This window comes from Eriocheir sinensis, chromosome 38 (assembly GCF_024679095.1).
Source record: "Eriocheir sinensis breed Jianghai 21 chromosome 38, ASM2467909v1, whole genome shotgun sequence".
Taxonomy (NCBI): domain Eukaryota; kingdom Metazoa; phylum Arthropoda; class Malacostraca; order Decapoda; family Varunidae; genus Eriocheir; species Eriocheir sinensis.
This window is the reverse complement of record NC_066546.1, coordinates 1,105,820-1,132,015: the sequence shown is the minus strand read 5'-3', so window position 1 is coordinate 1,132,015 and position 26,196 is coordinate 1,105,820. Positions and strand designations below refer to the sequence as shown.

Sequence of the window (26,196 nt, the reverse complement as noted above, 5' to 3'; positions counted from 1 at the left end):
ACATCTGGTTTTTCCTTACTCAGGTAATCTCCTATTTCTAACATTGACGATATTAACCCATTCACATTAGTGTATGCCACCTTCAAGCTGTCTCCTCTTCCCTTCTGTACCACTTCCTTAGGTCCATGTCTATCACTCTCCAGAAAGGCTTCCTTTTATCCTCTTCTGATCTTCCTTCATTCTTTTCATTTGCTTGATTCTTCAAGTCTCTTATCGTGTTCCTTTCCTCCACACTTCTGTCCTTTCTTACCCAGACTTTTTTGTAGGTCTCTGTTCTTGCTAACTTCCATGAATTTCCCACCACTTCTTCTGCCGCCACTTACGACCTAAATCTAATTTTTACTGGTCTTTTGGCTCCTTCTTCATACTTTCCAAGCCTGAATACTTCTTCGATCTCCCCTACCAGCTCATGACCTTCTTCCTGAATTGCTTCAATTACTTGTTCCACTGCCTTCCTTTCTTTTCCCTTGTATGTCTGACTGGCATGTGCTCTTCATTAATGCCCACCACTACTACAGACTTCTTTTTTTCAACCGTGTCCCTCACTATTTCTGTTTTTTCTTTTATCACCTTGATCACCTTTTCAGTTATAGCTTCATCCTTAGCCTTGACTTGCTCCTCCACAATTTTCTTAAAGCTAACATTCTGTGTGTGTGTGTGTGTGTGTGTGTGTGTGTGTGTATTTACCTATTTGTAGTCTACAGAGCCTGAGCTAAGCTCTAATAGTCCCGTCTCCATGTCTACATTCATCCAGCCTTTCCTCCATTTGATGGACACTGCTCGCCTCCACCACTTCTTCCCGCAAGCTGTTCCATGTGTCAACACTTCTATGTGGAAAACTATACTTTTTCAAGTCACTCAAACAGGTTCCTTTATTAAGTTTCTTTCCATGTCCTCTCAGCCCCTGCGTTCTCGCAGTAGAGAAGAGATCATCTCTATCCACCTGTGTGAAATAGTTTTGAGAAAACAGCCCCTTGCAGAGATATGCAGCTTGTTAATGCCACCCTGGGGAGCCCCAAGCAAACAAGAAAACTGATAACGCACTCCCCTATTTTCTCAACGCTCCCTCCTCATAACACAGTTGACAGAAGGCAAGTGTGAGAGATTTTTGTCAGTCAATTCCTCGCCCTCCTGAGACCCTTCTGATTTGCCTCTTATCACCAAAGTGTTGGCTGTGACTCCAAGGTGGTCAGGGATACATGCAGGCTGCTAAACCAACTGCTCTAGATCATTAAGGAGACCAAAGTTGCAGGCTTATTTTACAGGCTGGTCAGTGAAGGAGGATGGAAGCCAAAGAGAGATAATGGAGATTTCAGCAAAGGGAGAGTGAGTCTAAATGTGCTCCACTTGGAATTTAAATTTTTAAATAATTTTACCTACGTACAGTCAAGCCTTGGTTTACGAGTTTAATTCGTTCCGGAATTTTGCTCACACACCAAAACACTCGTAAACCAAAACGAATTTCCCCATTGAAATTAATGTAAATCCCATCAATGCATCCCATATCTCAAAAAATATTTATTTGAAAATCATTTTACGTTTTTTTTTTACAGAATTAAAGTAATTTTGAATATGAAACACAAATCAATTTGTTACGGTTGTTACGGAGACTCCCGAAATTGCTAGCTATGCCCGAGTGTAGGCTTCGCCCTGGGGTTTAGCAGCCACAGTTTCCCTATTCTCGAGGCACCGGAACTACGTTCGATCACCAATGTGAAGCTAACCCGATGTATTGTCCGAGATGGAGGGTGAACGGGAGTTTGTCATGTCCAGCAGGAGGGCATACAAGCTGCCAAGGCTCGCACCAACATTCCTGTAATGAGCATAGTATCCACCGTTCCTGTTATCTTCTTTGCAGCACCATCCCTTTTAACCATCTTTCTTGGGGACATTGTTAAAGCACAAAAACTCACTTTGTAGTGCTGAAAACATGACATGAGCGCTCCAAGTGTGAGAAAAAGAGCAAAAAAATGAAAAAAAACCTATATACATAAGGTTTCGCTAAGCTGCTAACTCTAGCGCGTAATATCTTGTGCACCATAATACTACTTCCAGTCAGTTCTGGGTGCAATGACGGTCATTTCCATCCCTTTCACATCATTTAACCCTTTCGTTGCTACATGTAGTGCCCTGAAAATTGGGGCACCAGGTGGTGTGAAAACTAAAGGAGGACAGCGATGAAAGGGAGGATTGAAGAGTCTGAGGCCAGAAACTCACCCTGAGGGTAAATGCTGCCACCACCCGGCGATCTAAGGGCGAACGAGGCCACCCATAGCTCGCAGGGAACCTTAAAGTTTAAATAGTTCACAAGGGGGACTCAGGGGAGGGTTTCCGGGAACTCTAGAGGGGCTAGCGTGGAAGAGCGGAGGCGTGGAGGGCGTTGGGTCAGTATAACCACCACAGCTTTCCAGACAATGCTCACGTCAAGGTTATCACCAAAGGAGACAAGGAAATGACTATAAATAGGATAATGTACATTATATTGTTTGCTTTCCAACCAAAGAATGAATTCTCGACAGACAAGTCAATATTGAGATGGGTACACGAGAAACCTTAGCGCCCACCAGCTGTGGACGACACCGAGTAAACAACCCAAGCACAAAATATACATAAACTCATGGATAATAATCATACATGGGAGAAGGCACCACTGTGAGGGTTTGCACCCTCAAAATAATACACTTTACAACACTAGTTATCTGGGGCTAGATTCACAAAGGCTTAGTGCGTAGTTTTGGGCCCTTAGTGTGTAGTTTTGAGAACATTGCGATACACAAAGCTCGCGCGGTAATAATTACCAACTAATCGATGATGTCATAGGGTTAGCGTGCGGATTTACAAAGCTTTAATGCGCTCTGTGACGCTAAATATGTTGTTAAATAACTACTGCCTCGAAGGTGTAGTAAATGCTAACAGTATTATCATATTTACGTATAAATGCTTATACAGTACCCTCTCGAGTTTAGCGCTATCCGAGTTTCGCGATCCTTGAGTTTAGCGCTTAGTCTTAAAATCTTACCATCCCGACTTTTGCGCATTACCGCCCCGAGTTTCGCGGTGCTTTGACATCTACGGGTCGTGTCTACCTACTGTCGGCGTCTCCAACCATTGGGGCTATGGGCAACTGCGGTTGCCCGTTTGCCCAACCGGGTGCGAGTTAATTGTTGGTTGTCCGTGTGGATGGAAAACTGGTGTGGGTACATGGGTACCGCCATAGCTGGGCGTTATCGCGATACTTTATCACTGATAACAAAATCGGGTTATCGGGCATCCGCTACTTATTTAAATATATATATCGGTATCTTCGTTACTTTTGTAACCAAACTAGCGATAATCGATATTTTTTTCCGCCTCAGAAAAAAAACGTTTCCTCCCTACTGCGCATGTGTGGCCCGGGCGCCCGATGTTGTATGAAAAAAACTTCGGGGTATGAAATATCTTCAGTGAAAAGATTTCATACTTAGATCATCAACATTAAATCACTAAGTTATTTTTTATGTTAGACTCAAAAATCAATATATCAAAGAGTAAAATCATTTAACTTTGCCCAAAAAATGATTATTCACTGCCTCAAATTTGATATTCCATATTCGTTTGTGACCATGCCATGGTATTGAAGGCACCCGGTGTTGTGTTATTTAGTGTCCCATCGTCAAAAGCAGGCGCTTTTATTTACACACACTGGTCTCTCGTAAACTGCGCATGTTCAGACCAGTAAGCTGCTTCTAGAACGACACTCTGTACATATAAATACAACTTGTACAGTGTCGTTCTAGAAACAGCGGGGATGGTGGTAGTGGTACTGTATGTCTGATTTAGCCTTCCAGCAACTCTTAATTCCGGTTAAAAAGCTTTGTGAGAGTGTACAGGTCAACGCTTGCTGGTCTGAGCATGCACAGTTTACGAGATACCAGTGTTTGTCAACAAAAGCGCCAGCCTTTGACGGTGGGGACCCCAAATAACACAACACCGGTTCAGGCGTTTCTAGTATTACCGTCCATTGGTACGTGTCAACGTGTGGTTTTCAGGTTTTATAATTTTTCTAAAATGCAGATAATGAAAATTTTTATTCATCTATGTTTTTTATTTGAAATATCAATATAGTATCGTCTTAGCCTATCGGACTTATCGCTAGCTAGTATCGGAATTGTGGATTTATATCGGCTATCAGTTATCGGTTATTGCCTATATTTGTGTCTCCAGTTAACGAAAGTCGGTTATCACCAATAAGGTTTTTAATTATCAGTTATCGGTTATCGGGAATAAGGTTTTCTGTTACCGTGCCCAGCTTTGGGTACCGCATGGCTGCATGTAAACAAACAGACGATGGCAGTGGCTGAGGAGTGAGGAACACCACCAAGAGACTCATAAAATGGACTGGCAGAGCTGCTTTGCTACTACTTGATTAACAAGATATGAGAACACCCTGTGCTGGGGAACCACAGTCCAAAAAACTTTTTCTCCAGTCTATGAAAATTATAGAGATCTCGTTATTGTTTTCTTCTTCCTCTTCTTCTTTTGACTTGTAATGCATGGCAGTGACGGTGAAAAGTAATAGTAGAAAATAGCAAAAGGGCATAGAAAAGCAAAATCAGGGAAAGAAAAGGACAGAAAACACCTGAGTTCAGGGTGAAGTGAGTAAGTGTGCACTGAAGTAACTAAGTGCATGTTGTGAAATATAAAAGTATGGAGAAGAGACCTTAGAAGCGATACAAAGCGTTACAGGTCAAAAGAAGAAGAAGGTCCACTACACTGGTGCCGTTGTAAAGGCAAGACCTCCGACACCATCACATCACATCACATGGCAGCGACAGTTGGGTCCACTACACTGGCCTGTGTTGCGAAAAATATCTCCCCGCTGAAATTAGTCATTCTACTGTCCACCACACAAGCGCGCTGTGGGAATACACAGCATTAAAAGTATTAATTTGCCTGGTTTTGTTCAAGTTTGTCCACTTGTGATCTTTGTTAGCGGTGAGGGAAATATGGAAAGAGTAAGCAAGTTGCAAGCTCTCTGCGAGCTATTTTGCGGCTGCAGCGGCTGTTTACGTTCAATAGGCATTGTCAAGTCAATCATGATATTAGTGATTTAATGATTTATGACAGAAAGAGTTAGCAGATTATTTCATAACACACAGAAAACTACCAAAAGCTATAGGTTTGTCCAGCTGTCCCACGGGTGACCACGAGCGACTGCCCTTACTTTAGCAGATGACACCACGTCCACGTGGATCACAAACATGTTTTCAGAACAGCCAGCCAATCATTGTAAGGCAGCCGCCTCCAACTGTGGCTTCAAAACAACCTGTTCTCACTTCCCATTTGCTGCCTATTACCAAGGTATGTATTTTGAGACAACAAGGGAGTAAAGTCGAAAAAAGTCATTTTTTTCCACGGGTCGGAACCAATATGCGTTTTTTCATGGATTTCAATACCTCAAGTTTCGCGATCCTTGAGTTTAGCGCTATACCTTCGGAATGAAGCAAGCATGAAACTCGAGAGGATACTGTAAATCGCGTTTTTCAACTTGAATTATAACTTTGCGAGTAGAGGAGGCCCATTACTTTATAAAATGATGAGATATACACACTTTAAGAGGCATATGATAAGTGTGGGTGGTATGGCAACATCGACACCCAGCTGGGAGATTGCCAGACCTCCCTCCTCCTTCATCTTCCTACCTCCTCATCCATTCATCCATCCATCTCTACATTTGTCCCTCCATAGGGCTATGGACCTTTGTCAGGTGACAGCCCATGAGTTGGGCTGCAGATATGGCAAGACAGTCTTAACTTTTCCTTGTTCCTTCCTTCCGTCCTTGTCTGCCTTGGTATATATGTGCCACATTATTTTTAATTTGCCCTCTTCCTGCCTCAATCTCCTCCTTATCTTCTTTTTCTTCCCCTTAAGCATGTTCTTAGATAACAAGACATCGAACAGCAGAGTTACCTTGACGTTAATGTGCAGCAAACGACGAAATAATTAAGTCCCTTGATTACAATTTAGTACAGTTTGCCTTAAAAGGAAGAAAATGGAAAAAGAGAATGGGTTCTTTTGGAGCGGCAGCTTGAGGGGCCTCCCTACGATTGGCAGACGGTTTTGTGAACATGCTTGTGATTCGTTGCAAGGCCAATGACGTCATAAACCAGTCATCGGCATCGCTGACTTAGCGCGCCTCTAACTACCATCTAAGGTTTGCTTTGTGAATCTGACGCTAACGTTGGTCGCTAAATCAATAGTGCGTGGTTATGTTAGTTCGTAGTTAGTGAGTATGTTTGTGAATTCCGCCCCTGTTGTGTTCTACTGACTCGCGGTGTTAGACAAAGAAATGATTTACTCATGAGAAATGCAAGAACCTATGGATGAATAACCATACCGGGAAAACGATACTGTGAGGAACTCACATTAGCAACGCCACTCAACCACGAGAACCTGGACATATTACAATTACCTCCTAACTTCTCATATTTACCAGAAGAACAATGACTACTTCATGGGGAACTAACGTTACGACACGGTCTATAGCGATGAGTAAGGCTCGACTCCCGTCTCTGCCGGCCCTAGGGGGCGCACACAGGTTTTCTCTTCGCTATAGAGAGGTGGCAAAGTTACTCAACCTTGAGGGAGATGATGAATCATAAGGGGTAATATGTGTGTATTACTTAGTTGTATTTACCTAGTAGTGACATACGGGAAAAGAGCTACGCTCGTGCTGTCCCGTCTCCATATCCACTCTTATCCAACTTTTCCTTAAAATCATGAATGTTTCTTGCACAAACCACCTCCTCCTCCAGTCTATTCCATAGCTCAATGCTTCTGTTTGGGAAGCTAAACTTTTTCACATCTCACCTACACATGGTCGCCCTCAACTTCTTTCCGTGTCCCCTCATTTCTCTCTTGTTCCACACACACAGGTCCTCTCTGTCCAAATGCTCCACCCCGCTCGCCACCCTGTTCATCACTATCAGGTCTCCTTTTTCTCTTCTTCTCTCCAGGGTTGTGAGCCCCATGCTATTGAGTCTCTCCTCATACGTCCGATCTCTAAGTTCCGGTACCATCTTAGTTGCTGCTTTCTGTACTCTTTCCAGCTTTCTTATGTTCTTCTTTTTGTGAGGAGACCAGACCACTGCTGCATACTCCAACCTTGGCCTTATCATTGTAACTATTATTTTCTTCAACATCTCCTCGTCCAAATACACAAATGCCGTCCTTATGTTTCTCAGCAAATTCATACTTTGTCCCGTTATCCTGTTGATATGTTTGTTCGGTGACATGTTCTCTGAGACAGTCACTCCCAAATCTTTTTCTTCCACTCCTCTGCATATTATCTCACTTCCCATCTTATAATCATATTCAAATCTTCTACCACTCTGTCCACCATATCATTTATATAAACAGCAAACATTATTGGTGCCAGCACCGAACCTTGCGGAACTCCACTCATCACTGGGCACCAGTTGGAAACCCTGTCCCTGATTATCGTCCTCATTTCCCTGTTAGTTAGGAAGTCCTCCAGCCACTTAATCAGTCCCTCACCCACTCCACCCCTATTTTTAATTTTCCAAATTAGTCTTCTGTGCGGTACTTCGTCGAATGCCGTTTTCAAATCCAGGTACGCTCCATCCCCCCAGCTTTCTCTCTCTTGTATTAAATCTGTCACCCTTGAGTAATAACACAAAGTTGGTGACACAAGATCTCCCTCTCCTGAATCCAAACTGGCAATCCGAGATAATTTTCTCACTTTCTAAGAAATCCGACCACCTGTTTTTAACCTTTTCCTTGCGTGGGGGACAGGACGTGACTATCCCCTCAGGCGCAGTCAGGCAGCCCAATGGGGGTCTCTTTTAACCTCTGTATCTCAAAAAACTATTCATCACAACTAAAAACCAAAAACACCATTGGAAAGAGGAGGCCCAGATCTATAGGAGTCTGTTATGTATGCCTCTCCTGCGAACATATATGCATGTTCAGGGAGTGATGAATGTGAACACTTACGTCAGTGCATGCAGGATGATCAGCCATACTGAGGGAACTGCGGACATCTTTCCTTGAGATTCTGGCAAGGTTCTATTGCCAACTACAATATTTACAACTATTTGGTCAAAGAATCAGTCGGTGATAGGTGAAGCTATGCAAAAATGCTGCCATATTGGACAAAAACACCCACCAGTTACTCATCTGTAGATTTGCTGCGCTGGGCTGATATGATTTTCCACCAAATTTAGTGAAGAACCCACTCAATTGGCAATCCTGTGTTGTGATAAATAGTGTTGGAACACTCATACGCGGGAGATTTGAGTGCAGCTGGAGCTCGCAGCGAGCGTTTAGCACCACCAGCAAATATGCCTAACACTCGCTGTGAGCGTTTAGCAGTGAAAGGGTTAAGCAGCCTCTCGCATATCTTTGCAACCCCACTAGTGAGTGATACCGGTCTGTAATTTAATGGGTCCTCTCTCTTTCCTCCCTTAAAAATTGGTACTATGTTTGCTCTCTTCCAATCTTGTGGTACCTTTCCTTCACTCAGGGAGGCACTCATTATGGAGTGCAGTTTCTCTGTAAGTTGCTCACTACATACATTCTTTCAAGATCCACCCTGATACTCCATCCGGCCCCATCGCCTTTCTTACATCCAGCTTGTTCAAGCTTTCCTTGACCTCCTGCACACTTAACTATCTCCTGCATAACCATTTCTCTTTCTTGGCCTGATAGTTGTACGAATTCGTCTTTTTGTGTGGGTGGTTGTGTGTGTGTGTGTGTCGTGGCCAGTGACCGGTGTACCAACGACCCTGTAATTGGAGGAGGAAAGATGAGTCACGAGAGAGGTAAACATGGAAAAATGAATTATTCAACTTTCAGTTACTTAATTGGGAGACTACTTCTTATACTAGTGAGTAAGGGACGAGTTTACTTGCTGGGGGAGCAAGATTTTTTTTTCACTTCAGGGGAGGGGTGAAGAGCACTTGGGGGGGGGGATTAAGGCACATACCTGTGATCAGAGGAGGAAAGATGAGTCACGAGGCTGAGTGTCTCGTGTTTCCGGTTTATATAGGGACGGGTGAACGGCAATGACGGGCCTCCAAGCGGAAGTGTGGGGGCGGGGCTTGGGGAGTGTGGTGTTAGTGTGTGTTTGTGGACAAGGAGGGGAGTGAGTCCACGTATCCTTCCCCCTTGTCAGTGACTTAAATGCAGGCAGGGGTCGAGCCCACACTTGACGTGGCAAAAAATCTACCAATGGGTTGAATAGTTATGGGAAGGTAAATTGATAAGGTGTTGCATGGCATCTCGGTCAATTGCGTCTGCCGCATAAGAGGCGGAGCAAGGAATCTTCTAGAAGCAGCGGGAACTACGTGGCTGGAGAGAGAGAGGGGGGGACAGGGACGATGGGGCTGATGCCACTCAGCACTTTTGGCGGTAAGGGACTTGTCTGACTCAGGCCACGTGATGTCTGGCGGACACCAGGGGTAACAAGGAGAGAGGGGGATAGGCCTCTCGGTGTGAGACTGGAACATTCCACGCGGTAACGGATTCCGGCGATACTTATATTTACTTATAATACTTAACCTACTTTTTCCTCCCTAATTTCTATTTTTCCATTCTTAATTAACCCTCTCGCGCACGATGACGCGAAACGCATCCTAAAAGTTTAAAAAATTGATTAAAAATTAAGTTTTTGGTGGAAGTGCGTCAAATTTGGAGCGTCATTTGTTGGGACAAGTTTCTTAATGGTAACATATGGCAACCTTACTAAGGAGCGTGGAGCGATTTTTAGTTGTTAGCCTACTCTGACGGGAGTGGAAATAAATACAGTTTTCTTGAAGTAACTCAGGAACTAATAGGCGTATGAGGATTTTAGGAATACCATAAGAATCCTCACTAAATTCCGCTTTGAAACACATATTCGGCTAAAAAAGTTGGCCCACAAAATTTTGAGATAGCGAGTGGGGAAGAGTTGTTACTTAGGATTTATTGTCTACAATACTCTATACGGAGCCTTGAAACGAGTTTATATTGCTTATATATATATATATATATATATATATATATATATATATATATATATATATATATATATATATATATATATATATATATTTTTTTTTTCTCTACTTTTATTTGTGCATGTTCTACTACAAGTCTTTATGAAGCCATTGATACCAAATTTATTGGGGTACGATATAACAGTGAGGGTAAAATACGTCCGGGAATGTAAAGTATCGCGGCAGCAAAAAATGGGCTGGTTGGGCCTGAGAAATGCTTGGTGAGTGGAACAGAAACTTATTGGAAACTTACAGTGCACGAGAGGGTTAAATACTGGCATTACATAAATACTCGCAGCGAGGACTAGCGTAACTTACCGGTGGTGCTAAATCCTCGCTGCGAGTTCCAGTCGCACTCAAATTTCCCGCGTATGAGAGTGTTCCAACAATATTTCTCACCCCACAGCATTGCAAATTCAGTGATATTTCCACTAAATTTGGTGGAAAATCATATCAGCCTAGCGCGGAAAATCTATGAACGAGTAACTGGTGGATGTTCTTGTCCAATATAGCGGAATTTTTGCATAACTTCACCTATCACCTGACTGATTCTTTGACCAAATAGTTGTAAATTTTGCAGCTGGCAATACTACCTTGCCAGCAACCCATGAAGAGATCTCCGCAGTTCCCTCAATATGGCTGACCGTCGCGCACGCATTGACATAAGTGTTCACTGGCAACACCCTCTGAACATGATTGTATGTTTGCAGGAGAGGCATACATAACCAAATCCTATAGATCTTAGCCTCCTCTTTCCAATGGTGTTTTTGTTATTTAACTGTGATGAATAGGTTTTAAGATACAGAGGTCAAAAGAGACCCCCCTCCCCCCGCTGGGCTGCCCGAGAGCGACTGAGGGGATAGTCGCCTAAATTGCCATGCGCAACAAAAGAGTTAAGACTGGTTTTGCCAAAAAAAAAAAAATCAAGATGTGGCCGGCTCTGGCGATATCACAAGGTGTCATATTTGCCAACACTGTATGGGTTGATAGAATGATAATGAAGTAGAAAATTCTGAAAAATCTGTTCTGCACATGAGAGCAGGTAATATTGCCTCCATAGATGCAGCTTCCAGTCTTGGAGTAAAATTTAGGATAGAAAGTTGAGGGAACAGAATTGAGATCTTTGTCAGTGGCCTCAAAAACCTTTATTTTGGCTATAGAAAGAAGGAGAAGGTTAGAGGGAGATGGTGTTCCACAGAATGGCAGGTTATGGGTTGACCACAATGTGCGACCTTTTCTGTTGTTCCTCAAGGGGGCGTTCAGGCAGATATGGCTGAAATTTACCGTTTTCTCAGAACTCGCATCAGAGATAACTGTGGCCTAGAGGAATAAGATGGCAACTATTATCATGATCTGAGCATTGAAAACGTCTTAAAACACCGTTAAAGCCCCCCCCTCCCCCGCATGCATTTAATGTACAGTCGCGATATGAAGCAATGTCGCCGCTCTCAAAATGTTTCGTACGGAAGCATTTGAAGGTAACGGAAGTGATTTGTATTTGTTGTTTATGTTATAATGTTCCCTTTTAATGATAATTTATAATACGTTGTGATGTAAAACACGGTAAAATAACATAGCAGTACCTGCATTACAATTATACATTCATTTGTTTTAAAAAATGCGACTGCGAATGTCATGTGTTGTCTTCAGTGCTGAAGACAACCTTGAAATGATTTAGTTCACGTCGTGTGCTTATCTTTGCAAAACAGTTGTTATACGTTGTTCAGATTTAGCGATATATATATATATATATATATATATATATATATATATATATATATATATATATATATATATATATATATATATATATATATATATATATATATATATATATATATATATATATATATATATATATATATATATATATATATATATATATATATATATATATATATATATATATATATATATATATATATATATATATATATATATATATATATATATATTCCATGAACTGTCTTCTGCAGTTATTAATACACACGCACAGTATGACACGAAGCGAATGGACAGTTACTGGCATTACTTTGCATTTTATTGATTAAGAAACGATCAAATAATAAGGTTTCACATTAAACACCTTTTTTTCACTATGATGGCACTTCTTATAAGCATGGGCACTGAAATATATAGTAACATTGCTCAGTAATGATGATGAATGAAGAATGCCTTCATAGGTAGGGTTGCCATAATTATCTGAACTATCAAAATTCCAGACGCCTCTACGAACACTCGACCATAGCCTAATGTTTGGCAACGCTGCGATTAGCCTACCCTCCTGCACCACGACCACCACCTCCATTTCAAAGCCATATATTCTTATTTCCCCACCTTCCTCGATTATTCTATGGCACTTATAAGCTGTGGACATGTTCCACTGATCACCTCCAAGCATTAGAAGTCTACATGAAGCTTTTGTCATCGTTATATTGACCAAGAAAGGCAATGATGTTTGTGATTGGTGGCAAAGAGTGAGCTTGGAGTTACAAAACACAACTATTCTGAAGCTATTTATTCTTATTTTTCCATCTCCGACTATCCCTCGGTAGTTATAGGCTGTGGGCATTTTCCCTTGATCATTATCATGCATTAGAAGTCCACGGAAAGCTTTTGTTATCGTTATGTTGACTGCGAAAGGCAAAGAGTGAGTCAGGGCTGAATAATAGGTATAGTAAAATGATGCGCAGGCGATGACGTCATCATCATACGAGAGTATAAATTAAATAAGTTACGCCATCCTAGTTTTGGATATCGACTAATTATGCATGTCCTATACATTGTGCATATGTTAGATTTAGTGTTGTCAACAATGATCATGAAAAAATAATTTTACTTTCTGTTTGAGTAATATGTCGATATTTGGACTTCATTTGACTTGTTCCTTGGTGAACGAAAACACTTTGTGTCAAAATATTTCGACAACTCTTTGTAAGACATCACTGAATATTTCTTTTCTATTTTCTTTCTAGCTTGTAAAATATATTTAGTCAGGTTATGATGAAGATACAGGAAAATAATGGTACTCTTGAAAATATATAACGATACTTGCATGATCGAAAATAAACGTATACGGCGACATCACTTCATATCGCGACTGTACATTTGTATGACTAATAAACTTTATCTGCTCGTAACATTTTCTTCATTTCCGGGGAATATTTTCTCCTCTAAAACGGTTTTAACTTATTTCCAATTTGATTTTAGCATTTGACCGAAGTATACAATAGGCTGTTTGCGAAGCATGTTTACCCCCCCAAAATGCGTGAAACATTAATAACGAAAAAAAATATAGCAAAATTTAGTACGACATGAAAAAGAAAAATCTAAAATCCAATTTTGATAATGGTAAGGAATGATTGTGTTATTGAGTGGTATAAAGCCAGTTGACATTTGATCATTTATGAGGAAGGAGATAGATTTTAAAGATTGCAAAAAAATGAACATTTTTATGAAAAATTTTCATGAAAATAAATAATGATCCTATAATCTTCAAACTTGGCCTGGAATACTGCATAATATTGTAGCTTACCCTGTAACAGTTTCAGGGAGATTTGAGCAATATTTTTATTTTCATTGAACGCCCCCCTTAACTCAGCTGACCTCCATTTTTTTTCAAGGCATCCTGGGAACAAGGGTGTTGCTGCTCATCATGATCCTTCTCCAAACCTTTCAGGAGTGTCCTGTGTGCCTGACGGGCTATGACGAGACTGTGCGACGGCCACGCTCGATGCCCTGTGGACATACAATCTGCTCGACTTGCATCGATGGCATTGTGGATAAGGGCCATGCCACCTGCCCCACCTGCCGCATCAGCAACGCTGTACCCAAAGGGGGACAATTCCCTGTGAATTATATTGTGGAAGACCTTTTATGGAGACTGAAGGATTCATCATCAGCAGCAGCAGCAGTAGCTGCAACAGCAGCAGCAACTGACTGCCAATTGGAACCCCCGTGTCGCAGCGGCAAGATAAGTTCTCTGCTGCAGCAGCAGGAGGCAAAAGTCTTGACTGCCATAAGTACCTGCCAGGATGTCCAGGCACAGCTGGGTAAGTTCCAGACAACCCTGGCAGACTGGTGTCAGCAGCAGCAGCACCTGGAGAACAGCCTACAGACTGTAATTGATGAGAGCAGAAGTGCCAGGGTGCTCGTGCAGCAGAATGAGTTAAAGGTGGCAGCAAAGAACGAGGTGGTCAAGACGGGAGAACAAAAGCTTAATGCTGCACTAGAGGCCCTGCGGAAGATCAACTCACCACAGGCAGCTTATTTAGCCATTGATAATGCTGACAAATGCACTGATAAAGAGGAGCAGAGTACAAAGGAGACCCAGGGAATGCTCCTTGAAGTGGCAGATGTCACCGCTGATGCTGCCAAGAAGGTGAGTGTACCACCCCCACCGCCAGGAAGGTGAATGTGTTGATGCCACAGCCAGGAAGGTGAGTGTGTTGATGCCACAGCCAGGAAGGTGAATGTGTTGATGCCACAGCCAGGAAGGTGAGTGTGTTGATGCCACAGCCAGGAAGGTGAATGTGTTGATGCCACAGCCAGGAAGGTGAGTGTGTTGATGCCACAGCCAGGAAGGTGAATGTGTTGATGCCACAGCCAGGAAGGTGATTGTTTTGATGCCACAGCCAGGAAGGTGAGTGTGTTGATGCCACAGCCAGGAAGGTGAGTGTGTTGATGCCACAGCCAGGAAGGTGAGTGTGTTGATGCCACAGCCAGGAAGGTGAATGTGTTGATGCCACAGCCAGGAAGGTGAGTGTGTTGATGCCACAGCCAGGAAGGTGAGTGTGTTGATGCCACAGCCAGGAAGGTGAATGTGTTGATGCCACAGCCAGGAAGGTGAGTGTGTTGATGCCACAGCCAGGAAGGTGAATGTGTTGATGCCACAGCCAGGAAGGTGAATGTGTTGATGCCACAGCCAGGAAGGTGAATGTGTTGATGCCACAGCCAGGAAGGTGAGTGTGTTGATGCCACAGCCAGGAAGGTGAATGTGTTGATGCCACAGCCAGGAAGGTGAGTGTGTTGATGCCACAGCCAGGAAGGTGAGTGTGTTGATGCCACAGCCAGGAAGGTGAGTGTGTTGATGCCACAGCCAGGAAGGTGAGTGTGTTGATGCCACAGCCAGGAAGGTGAATGTGTTGATGCCACAGCCAGGAAGGTGAGTGTGTTGATGCCACAGCCAGGAAGGTGAGTGTGTTGATGCCACAGCCAGGAAGGTGAGTGTGTTGATGCCACAGCCAGGAAGGTGAATGTGTTGATGCCACAGCCAGGAAGGTGAATGTGTTGATGCCACAGCCAGGAAGGTGAGTGTGTTGATGCCACAGCCAGGAAGGTGAGTGTGTTGATGCCACAGCCAGGAAGGTGAATGTGTTGATGCCACAGCCAGGAAGGTGAGTGTGTTGATGCCACAGCCAGGAAGGTGAATGTGTTGATGCCACAGCCAGGAAGGTGAGTGTGTTGATGCCACAGCCAGGAAGGTGAGTGTGTTGATGCCACAGCCAGGAAGGTGAATGTGTTGATGCCACAGCCAGGAAGGTGAATGTGTTGATGCCACAGCCAGGAAGGTGAGTGTGTTGATGCCACAGCCAGGAAGGTGAATGTGTTGATGCCACAGCCAGGAAGGTGAGTGTGTTGATGCCACAGCCAGGAAGGTGAGTGTGTTGATGCCACAGCCAGGAAGGTGAATGTGTTGATGCCACAGCCAGGAAGGTGAATGTGTTGATGCCACAGCCAGGAAGGTGAGTGTGTTGATGCCACAGCCAGGAAGGTGAATGTGTTGATGCCACAGCCAGGAAGGTGAATGTGTTGATGCCACAGCCAGGAAGGTGAGTGTGTTGATGCCACAGCCAGGAAGGTGAATGTGTTGATGCCACAGCCAGGAAGGTGAATGTGTTGATGCCACAGCCAGGAAGGTGAGTGTGTTGATGCCACAGCCAGGAAGGTGAGTGTGTTGATGCCACAGCCAGTCTTTGTATCAGTGTCAGCTGAGTGTGTGTGTTAATGGCACTAGAGTTGCAAAACTCCCAGGAATTTTGAACTGGAAAACTTTCCATGGGAATTTTGGGAAATTTTGGGGAATTTTTGGAAACTGAAAACAAAAAAAGTTTGCCTATGGTGGCTGAGGTTGTTGTTGCTTGTTTAGACTTCAGTTTTAGGGGACTGTTGGTGAATGTCCCTTAGTCCTCTGATGACACAGGCAGGATTTTTTAAGCGACACCTATTGAGGCTCATGCCGCCCTCCGGTGCTCTCTGATGCACTCCCCTTCTAAGACACACTTCATAGCAACATGTATTTACCTATTTAAAGTCTACAGGGCCTGAGCTAAGCTCTAATAGTCCCGTCTCCATGTCTACATTCATCCAGCCTTTCCTTCATTTGATGGACACTGCTCGCCTCCACCACTTCTTCCCGCAAGCTGTTCCATGTGTCAACACTTCCGTGTGGAAAACTATACTTTTCAGGTCACTCAAATAGGTTCTTTTATTAAGTTTCTTTCCATGTCCTCTCAGCCCCTGCATTCTCACAGTAAAGAAGAGATCATCTCTATCCACCTCATCAAACTTAATTTACCAACTTATACAGTGTGATCATATCTCCTCTCTCCTTTCTTTGTTCCAATGTCGTCAAGTCCATCTCCTTCAATCGGTCCTCATACGTCATATTTGAGAGTTCTGGGACCATTTTAGTTGCAATTCTTTGTATCCTTTCCAACTTTCTGATATCCTTCTTTTTGTGAGGCAACCACACAATTGCAGCATATTCAAGTTTTGGTCTTATCAGTGTTGTTATTATTTGCTTCATCATTTCCTTATCTATATAATGGAATGATACCCTTATATTTTGCATCATCCTGCAGGTTTCTCCAAATAGCTTGTTTATGTGCTTTTCTGGGGATATTGTCTTGCATCGTTACTCCCAAATCTTTTTCTTCATGTACCACTTTTAAGTTTTCTTCTCCTTTCCTGTATGTTTTCCTTGGCCTTTTTTTTACTGTTTCCCCATTTCCATAACATGACATTTGTTTGCATTAAATTCCATCTCCCATAACTGGCTCCATCTATACACTATCCAGGTCTTTTTGCAGTTCTTCACAGTCTTCCTCTGTCTTCACTTTTCTTATTAACTTTGCATCATCTGCAAAAAGGCTCACATAACTTTTTATACCTGTCGGCATATCATTTATATATATTATGAACATTATTGGTGCCAGAACTGAGCCTTGAGGAACTCCACTCTCTACTCTCCTCCAATTTGATTTCTCTTCTCTAATCACCGTCCTCATTTCTCTTCCTGTTAAGTAATCCTTTATCCACTCGTTGACCTACCGCCCATTCCTCCCCATTTCTGTAGTTACCAGAGTAACCTTCTGTGCGGAACCTTGCCAAAAGCTTTTTTCAGATCTAGATATACACAATCAGCCCATTCTTCTCTTTCTTGCACCAAGTCTGTTGCTCTTGAGTAGAAACATTGTAAGTTAGTGACACGATTTCCCTTTTCTAAATCCAAACTGTCCTTCATTTATCATGTTTTCCTTTTCTAAATGTTCAACCCATTGTTTTTATCATACTTTCACATCTTGCACATAACACTTGTTAAAGAGTGCATTCCGCCACTCGATGGCAGCTTAAAAAATGGCCAGCCTCGGCGGGACTTGAACTTGGGACCCAAAATTCACCACATCTGCACCCTGATCACTCAGTCGCCACCTCCCCACTCCTTACCTCCCAAAGGGTGGGGATGTTACGTAAAATCAGTTCTCCCCAAATGGTAATGTTGTGATATTTTCCTGAAAATTGTCAGTAAATGTGATAAATGAGACAACCTGCACCCCTTGTATGTCGGTAAATGTGATAAATGAGATAACCTGCACCCTTTGTATATTGGTAAATGTGATAAATGAGACAACCTGCACCCCTTGTATGTCAGTAAATGTGATAAATGAGATAACCTGCACCCCTTGTATGTCAGTAAATGTGATAAATGAGATAACCTGCACCCCTTGTATGTCAGTAAATGTGATAAATGAGATAACCTGCACCCCTTGTATGTCAGTAAATGTGATAAATGAGATAACCTGCACCCCTTGTATGTTGGTAAATGTGATAAATGAGATAACCTGCACCCCTTGTATGTTGGTAAATGTGATAAATGAGATAACCTGCACCCCTTGTATGTCAGTAAATGTGATAAATGAGATAACCTGCACCCCTTGTATGTTGGTAAATGTGATAAATGAGACAACCTGCACCCCTTGTATGTTGGTAAATGTGATAAATGAGATAACCTGCACCCCTTGTATGTCAGTAAATGTGATAAATGAGATAACCTGCACCCCTTGTATGTCAGTAAATGTGATAAATGAGATAACCTGCACCCCTTGTATGTCAGTAAATGTGATAAATGAGATAACCTGCACCCCATGTATGTTAGTAAATGTGATAAATGAGATAACCTGCACCCCTTGTATGTCAGTAAATGTGATAAATGAGATAACCTGCACCCCTTGTTTGTCAGTAAATGTGATAAATGAGATAACCTGCACCCCTTGTATGTCAGTAAATGTGATAAATGAGATAACCTGCACCCCTTGTATGTTAGTAAATGTGATAAATGAGATAACCTGCACCCCTTGTATGTCAGTAAATGTGATAAATGAGATAACCTGCACCCCTTGTATGTCAGTAAATGTGATAAATGAGATAACCTGCACCCCTTGTATGTTGGTAAATGTGATAAATGAGATAACCTGCACCCCATGTATGTTGGTAAATGTGATAAATGAGATAACCTGCACCCCATGTATGTTGGTAAATGTGATAAATGAGACAACCTGCACCCCTTGTATGTTGGTAAATGTGATAAATGAGATAACCTGCACCCCTTGTATGTTGGTAAATGTGATAAATGAGACAACCTGCTCCCCATGTATGTTGGTAAATGTGATAAATGAGACAATCTGCTGCCCTTGTATGTCGGTAAATGTGATAAATGAGACAATCTGCACCCCTTGTATGTTGGTAAATGTGATAAATGAGACAATCTGCACCCCTTGTATGTTGGTAAATGTGATAAATGAGACAATCTGCACCCCTTGTATGTTGGTAAATGTGATAAATGAGACAATCTGCTGCCCTTGTATAGCAAGCAGTCGACAATAGACACGGTACCGTGCTGAAATTCATCCACTGCTGTGTGCTTGTAAACAAAGTGGACTGATTAAAACAAAGGGACGAGACTATACGCTACACCAGGACTATTCCCCAGGATGAGAAGACTGGAAAATGAGGTAGAGGATTCAAAGAAAGAGGTAAGGGGAGTAAGGGAAGATTTGAGGAAATATATAAACATTGTCTATGGTCTGAGAAAGGAATTGGTAGCAAGGAGCGAAGAAGCTCAAAAACTAAGGGAGGAGAATGAAAAAAACTGAAAAAGGGAAGTGCCAGATAGGATAACATTGATGACAAGATAAAGGCAGTGGCCAAGGAAGAAATATTGAAAAGGGTAAAGGAAACTGGTGAAGGTGAAGTAGACGTGGAAAATAGGATTAAGAAAATGGTTGGTCAAAATAAATGCATGGAAAAAAGAAAATGAAGAAGAGAATGGAAGCTTTAAATAAATCCTGGAACAACAAGAAAGGGAAAGAAAAGTGGAGATGGAGCGTGAGGTTGTCCAGGTAATGAGAAATAAGGAAAACTTGGTTCAAGAATTGGCAGACAAGAAGAAGAGTGTGATAATCATGGGTGTTAAAGAAGAGAAAATCCCAATGAGGGCACAGAGAAAAAAAAAAGATGAATTCAACAAAGTAAAAGATATACTGACAAGCCTTGATGAAAATGCCGGAAGGCTGACAGAGGAGGTGGACGAGGTGGCGAGACTAGGAAAATATGAGGAAGGGAAAAATAGACCAAACAATGAAGTTACAGTCACAAACGGCAGCCGAGATGATTTTAAGTTGAAGTGGAATACTAAAAGGTATAGACAAATATAAAGACACATACATAAGGAAAAATATGAGCATAGAGGAAAGAGTTAAGAAGCAAAGCACAGATATGAAGAAAGAACAGAGTCAGAAAAAGGTGTTTTGGAGAGTGTAACAGTGATGAGGTGGTGGTTCACGAAGAGGGAAGAGGAGAACAAGAAAAAAAACACAACAATAGGGAAGAAAAGGGAAAGAAAAGGCTTTTGTTAACATACACTGATGTCAACAGACTTGTATAAAAAAAAAGCTTGAATTAAAAGACTACCTGAACAGAGTAACCAGATGTACCGTATTTTGCGGCTTATAACACGCACGTTTTTCACTCCAAAAATGTCAAAAGTTACCCCTGCGCTGTATAGGCTGAAGGTACAAATTTTGATTGATTTTTATTCCGGTCTGCCCTTTTCCGCCATAATTTTGCAGTTTGCGTGGGGCTTTATGGGCCAGCGTGACTCCTTGACTGCCACACAACTCCTCCGTGCCATTCTCAGTGTTTCTGTGACTAACAATGGCAGGAGGAAAGTTTTTTTGTATCTTCCTTGTCTGATTCCGCACCCAAGTGTCCACAGCCAGTGACCTTAACTTCTCTTAAGCCTCCTCTTGCTCCCAAAAGAGCTCTCAGTGTGAGTGCAGTTGAGAGAGCTGAAGTGACTTTCTCAAACCTCGAAAGTGGTGTTAGTGGTGAAGACAGTGACATCAATGGCATTGAACTCCAACCCCTTGTCTTATCAGGAAGGCTGAGCCCCGTTATTGTGCAACCTCACTTTGGTGGCCATCCAGTAAGTGTAGATCAATCTCATTATGGTCATGGTGGAAGTGATACTGAGGCCCTTGAGGGTGCATCCCACCACCCTTCAGGGTTATCAGGTTAAGAATATGAGGGTAATGAAGGGTCTTTGTAGTGGTGTCGAGTGTAGTGAATGAGTGAGTCTTGATTGCTTTCATAAATAGCCTTCTGATGTCCTTTTAATAAACTTGGGATCATCATAGTCACTTGGACATGTTTAGGTTTGTACTTATACCAATATCTTTTCTTCTTATAGTATCACAAATATCCTTTGTTTCATTTTCCATTTATCTGATATTTTCTTAATAGTATCACAATTCAGTATCCAACAATTATTTCCAACTCACTGAACCTTAACAAATTCTCTTTGAGTCTCAAGCACCAATTAATAGCCATGATCGGTTATGTTACAAATTCTCTCAATTTCAGTCTGAAGAACTACACAACACTGGTCATTCGCTGAGTGGTTAATTTCAGGTTTCTTGTACCTCACACAATTTATGCATTTCTTTTCAGCCATGGTGCAATCCTTTGATTTATGATCACCAGCACACTTGTAACATTTTGGGGCTTCTCCATTGCTCTTGGCAGTACAATTGGCCTCAAGATGGCTGTACCTCTGACAGTGATAACACATAATTGCATGGTATCTATCTCTCATGGTGTTTGTGAATCAACTCTCTAACAGTTGGGGTCACATTTCAAGATATAGTACATTGTTTGCTAAAAATCTTTTCAGTTTTCCCCTCAACTCCTGGAATCGAGCGTAGGAACTCATTCCTGTTTACCAGTGTCTCACTTATCTTATCCCCGGTCTCCTCCTTATGCACATTACAAATCATGATATTTGGCCTTAATTTTCCCACACTTTTTGTGCTAACTTGCTCTACATTTTCCAATTTTTGAGCTGCTTCATTCCTTATATTCTCTTCATCAGAGTTCATAATAATGTTGCCTCCATTTATGAATCTTGTATCAGTGATCTGAATGCCTTGGGAAACTTCATTTTCATCTCATTAGCCTTTTCATCTTGATCAGAGGCATTGACAACAAGGAGATGCTTCTTTACATTCCTCCTCTGCTTTGCTGCGTCAGCTCAACTGGCGCCAGTCGACTCTGCTTGCTCAGCGTGAAGCACACCAGCCACCTCACTCAACTCCTTCTTCACACACTGCCCGAGATTCAACTTCTTTCATAACTAATATTTCTTTTGATATTTCTTGCTTAACCCGTGGGCTTCGGCTATGGGAAAGCCGAGAAGTGGCCGAGAAACGGCAACATTACACTGCATTTTGAGACTAAGGAAAGGGCATGGAGCGTATATCAGAGTACTCCTCTCATAACCATAAAGCCGTTAAATATATTTACTTATACTCAAACTCCATTCTTTTTGGGTGGTGTTTGTTACAAAATAAACATTCTCGTGACACGTGGCATCTAGCCGAGAGCCGCTTGTTGTCTATTTTAGAGAATTTGATAAGTGATTACTGTATGGATAGCTAATTCAGTCTGCCATGACCTTACAGCACCACCTATGACAAATAAGTCCACCTCAGGATCAATCACCCACCACAATGACCTAGTTCATGCATGGTGGTTTGCTCTATGCCGCCATCGCCTACAGTTAGCTCGAACTAGGCGTTTTGGGCCGAGCCCAAAACTGGGTCCGCTGTTTTAGCGGACCAACTTGCAGGAGCCCAAAAATGGGCCCACTGACGCTGCCGGGTTAAATTCATACAATTTTTCCACAATATTGGTAGCCAGAGATGCTTTGTGGAGGCAAGGTGAACACACCTAGTTTAGTCTATGTATATTATCCTGCTTGATTCCTGTCAGATGAACACATTTCACATGGCACAACTTAGGACACAAACAGCATCCAATAGCCTGTAAACTCTTCACAGACGCAACACAAATCCCTCAAGCTCCTGGCTCTGCCAACCATTGTCGACACAGCAGTTCCTGGAGCTCACACCTCACACATCTGCCTGCTAGCAAGACTCACTCAACACTGTTTGTAACAAATTGAAGAGGAAGGATGGATAAAGCAAATGCTCATAAATTTAAACCTACTGGCTTAGGCAGACCCGTGAGATTGATAATGGAAAGTGACCAATTTTTGGTAAAACATCAGAACACTGCCATACGGGGACAACTGATTTCGCAGGTTAACAGAAATCTCAGAAAATGTACATCATGTAGGCTTGTTTTTGGAGGGGCCTGATGATATGGCCCAACCTGTTGTGGCGCAGGCAAGTGTTTATAGTGGCATTGGCACCTCTCTCTCTTCTTTTAGGGTGTGGCCACACTGCATGTGATTTGCTGGGAGGGTAGAAGGTAGCAGGATGCCTAGCGGGTCAGAGGCCAGAAAAAACACGTTATCTAATACGAGTGGCCATACCGGACGCGGGTAGCTGGCTCCTTCTAAGCTTACCCGCTACCCTCCCAGCTGCATAAACCCACATGTCAGTTAAAATTGGGGCTTCGTGGTGCAGTGGTTAGCACACTTGGCTCACAACCGAGAAAGCCTGAATTTGATTCCCAGGCGGAGTGGAAAAATTTGGGCAGCTTTTTCAATACCCTACGCCCCTGTCCACCCAGCAGTGAATGGGTACCAGGTATTAATTGAGGGTTGTGTCCCGTCTCCTGGTATCTGTTCTCTTCTATAATTCCTTCCCCATCTGTCTCTCTCCGGCATACAACCACAGATGTTGCACCGACTAAACAAAACTTTCCAACTTTCTTTCGGTTAAAATCGCTCATTGGCTAGCGGGACACCAGGCGATCTGCACCTACACCAGCTCAGACATGAGTAGTGAAGAAATAATAAGTGCTATTTTTTTTTTTTTTTTTTTTTTGTCACTTAGTTTTGAGGTGTTATTCAGCAGTACTGTTACATTGCACTAACAGGTTTGTTTACTCTCTTAAATAAATTTGTACAGTACACTATGTATACGTGGTTGTGATTTACTTTAAACATTTTGTTACCTCAGTGTTATGACCAGTCACTGTTCAGTGATTTTCTGAGGTTGGTTATCATTTTGGTTAGCCGCACTTCCAGTTCATTCAGCAAACAGTTGAATGTTCCAGGAGTCATCCGTAGATACTCAAAATTTATCGTCGTACATGCAAGCTTGACAGTACACATTGTTGAATTCACCACGTCTTTCTTGCTGCTTGTTAAAGTCATGAATCCAGCAAGATCTGCTGACATCCAGGTCACCTAATTTCAGAGGCAGTCTCACTTAGAAGCAATTTTCTTGAGAATTTTGACAATGACATTGCACCGAGTGGGCGTCACCATAACCTAAAGAATGACTGACTTCCCGCACGATTTTCCCTCTTCCGATGTGGACACGCCATCGCTTGCCTCTACCCGTTATAGTATTTCCACGTGAAACTGGCTGATGGGGTAGTGGTGGTTGTGGCCCCGCTCCGCACCCGCACTTTGCCCCACACTCTCAACACTTTTCGCTTCCTTTCATATGTGAGCTGTTTGCTACCTTTAAATGAATTTAATAAAATAATTGGATAATCCAATAAGGTCATACAGTGTTAAGATTGTTTCATTTATAGGATGATAACAAAGATTTTGTATAAATACCACGACACTTGACAATGTTGTATTCCAACGTTGTCAAGTGTCGTGGTATGTATACAAAATCTTTGTTATTATCCTGAAAAGAAAACAATCTTAACACTATATGACCTTATTGGATTATCCATTTATTTCATTAAATTCATTTAAAGGTAGTAAACAGCTGACATATGAGAGGAAGCGAGAGGTGTTGAGAGTGTTGGGCAAGGTGTGGGTGCAGAGCAGGGCCGCAGCCGCCACTACCCCATCGGCCAGTTTCACGTGGAAATACTATAGGCATCCCGCTACCGTCTACCCTCCTAGCACATTGCATGCAGTGTGGCCGCACCCTTAGAGATGGCAGCCCCAAATTTTCCAATCTTTCTTGGTATGTTAAGTCCGCCAGGCTGGGGACTGCCTTGGTGGCTGCCCTCTGGATTCTTTTGACCTTGTGTATGTGCTTCTTTTTGTGTGGAGACCATATTACTGCCGCATATTCCAGTCTTGAACAAATCATGGCTACTATTAGTTTCTTCATCATCTCTTCATCCATGATGTGAAATGCCATTCTTATATTCGTTAACGGCTTATACATTTGTTAATGTGTTTTCTTGTAGCAGAGTATCCTGGAGCAACACTCCCAGGTCCATTTACCCTTTTCCTCTTTGATGCACAGGTTGGCAGTGTCAAATTTTGAAATTATGAACATTGAATTCTAAATTCTTATTATTTATGCTGATGCTGACAGTGTCAAATATAGGAATAATTCAAACCAATACTAATACTGCTAAGTATGTATTAATATTATTCACATTGATGCTTATGGAACCACTTTTGATATGCATTTACAACAGGGGCTGTTGCTTTTCAGATGACTGAGGCACTGCATGTAGTATTAGAGGCCACCCAGAGAGTCCAGGCAACCCATGAAACAGTGGCCAGAGCTGCCCTGAAGCCCAACCCAACCCCAGCCAGAGAGAGAGGTATTGAAGGGTTGACGGAGCCACCAACTTTGTGTGTAAGTTACAACATCAGCCTCGTTTGTATCTCTAGTTAGCAGACACACACACACACACACACACACACGTCGGTCAGCTGTCGATCTGTGTGGACGGGAGAGACGGAGCCCTGGAAGATTTTAGTTTTTTAGCTTTTAGCTTTTAACATTTTACCTATTTTACCCTACTGGCGCTGGGAGGACGTGGGAGGACGGAGCCCCGAGGGATTTTAACTTTTTAACTTTTTGACTTTTAATGTTTTGCCTATTTTACTTATAAACTGTGACATACAGGGGAGGGCATTACTGGTGCTGTTCCCGGAAAGAGGTTGGGAGGAGGGAAGGAGGAGAAAGTGTTATATTTGTGGATTGTGGAAGAAAAAATGGAAAACCATACCAAGAATGAGATTAGGCTGTTTACGCCGCCATCACGTAAACAAGAATTAGTGGCTGCTTTTTCGGGATTCGAGGAAAAGAACAGTGAGTTACAAAATAGATTATTGCAGAGAAGAGTGAAAAGGTTGGAGAGTGATTTTGAAGTGGTTATGAATATGGTGAGTGAGTTGAGAAGGGAGAGAAAGGACGACAAGAGAAAGATAAGTGATCTAGAAGCGAAAGTGGAGGAGCTTAAGATTCAGCTGATAAAATGCTCTGAGGGGATAAAGGAAAGCGTGGATTCGGTGGAAAAGTTGAATAAGGAGCGGAATAAATGGGAGGAGAAGCGAAGGGATGAAAAAGTGGAAGTGGAGCAAAGAGTTAAGAATTTGGAACAGAAAGTTGACAATGGTGGAGAGATGGTGCAGAGTGGGAGT

General features: G+C 42.4%; 1 protein-coding gene across 5 annotated transcripts in view; it reads left to right on the top strand.

The window, feature by feature from the left end:
• The window catches only part of LOC127008518 (uncharacterized), a 117,144-nt gene that overhangs the window by 59,515 nt on the left and 31,433 nt on the right, over nt 1-26,196 (top strand). For all 5 annotated transcript variants that reach the window (XM_050880636.1, XM_050880632.1, XM_050880633.1 and 2 more), the window contains 2 exons: nt 13,717-14,418; nt 25,259-25,405. In XM_050880636.1, coding sequence (XP_050736593.1) covers nt 13,717-14,418; nt 25,259-25,405 — 849 coding nt within the window. The remainder of the gene's footprint in view (nt 1-13,716; nt 14,419-25,258; nt 25,406-26,196) is intronic.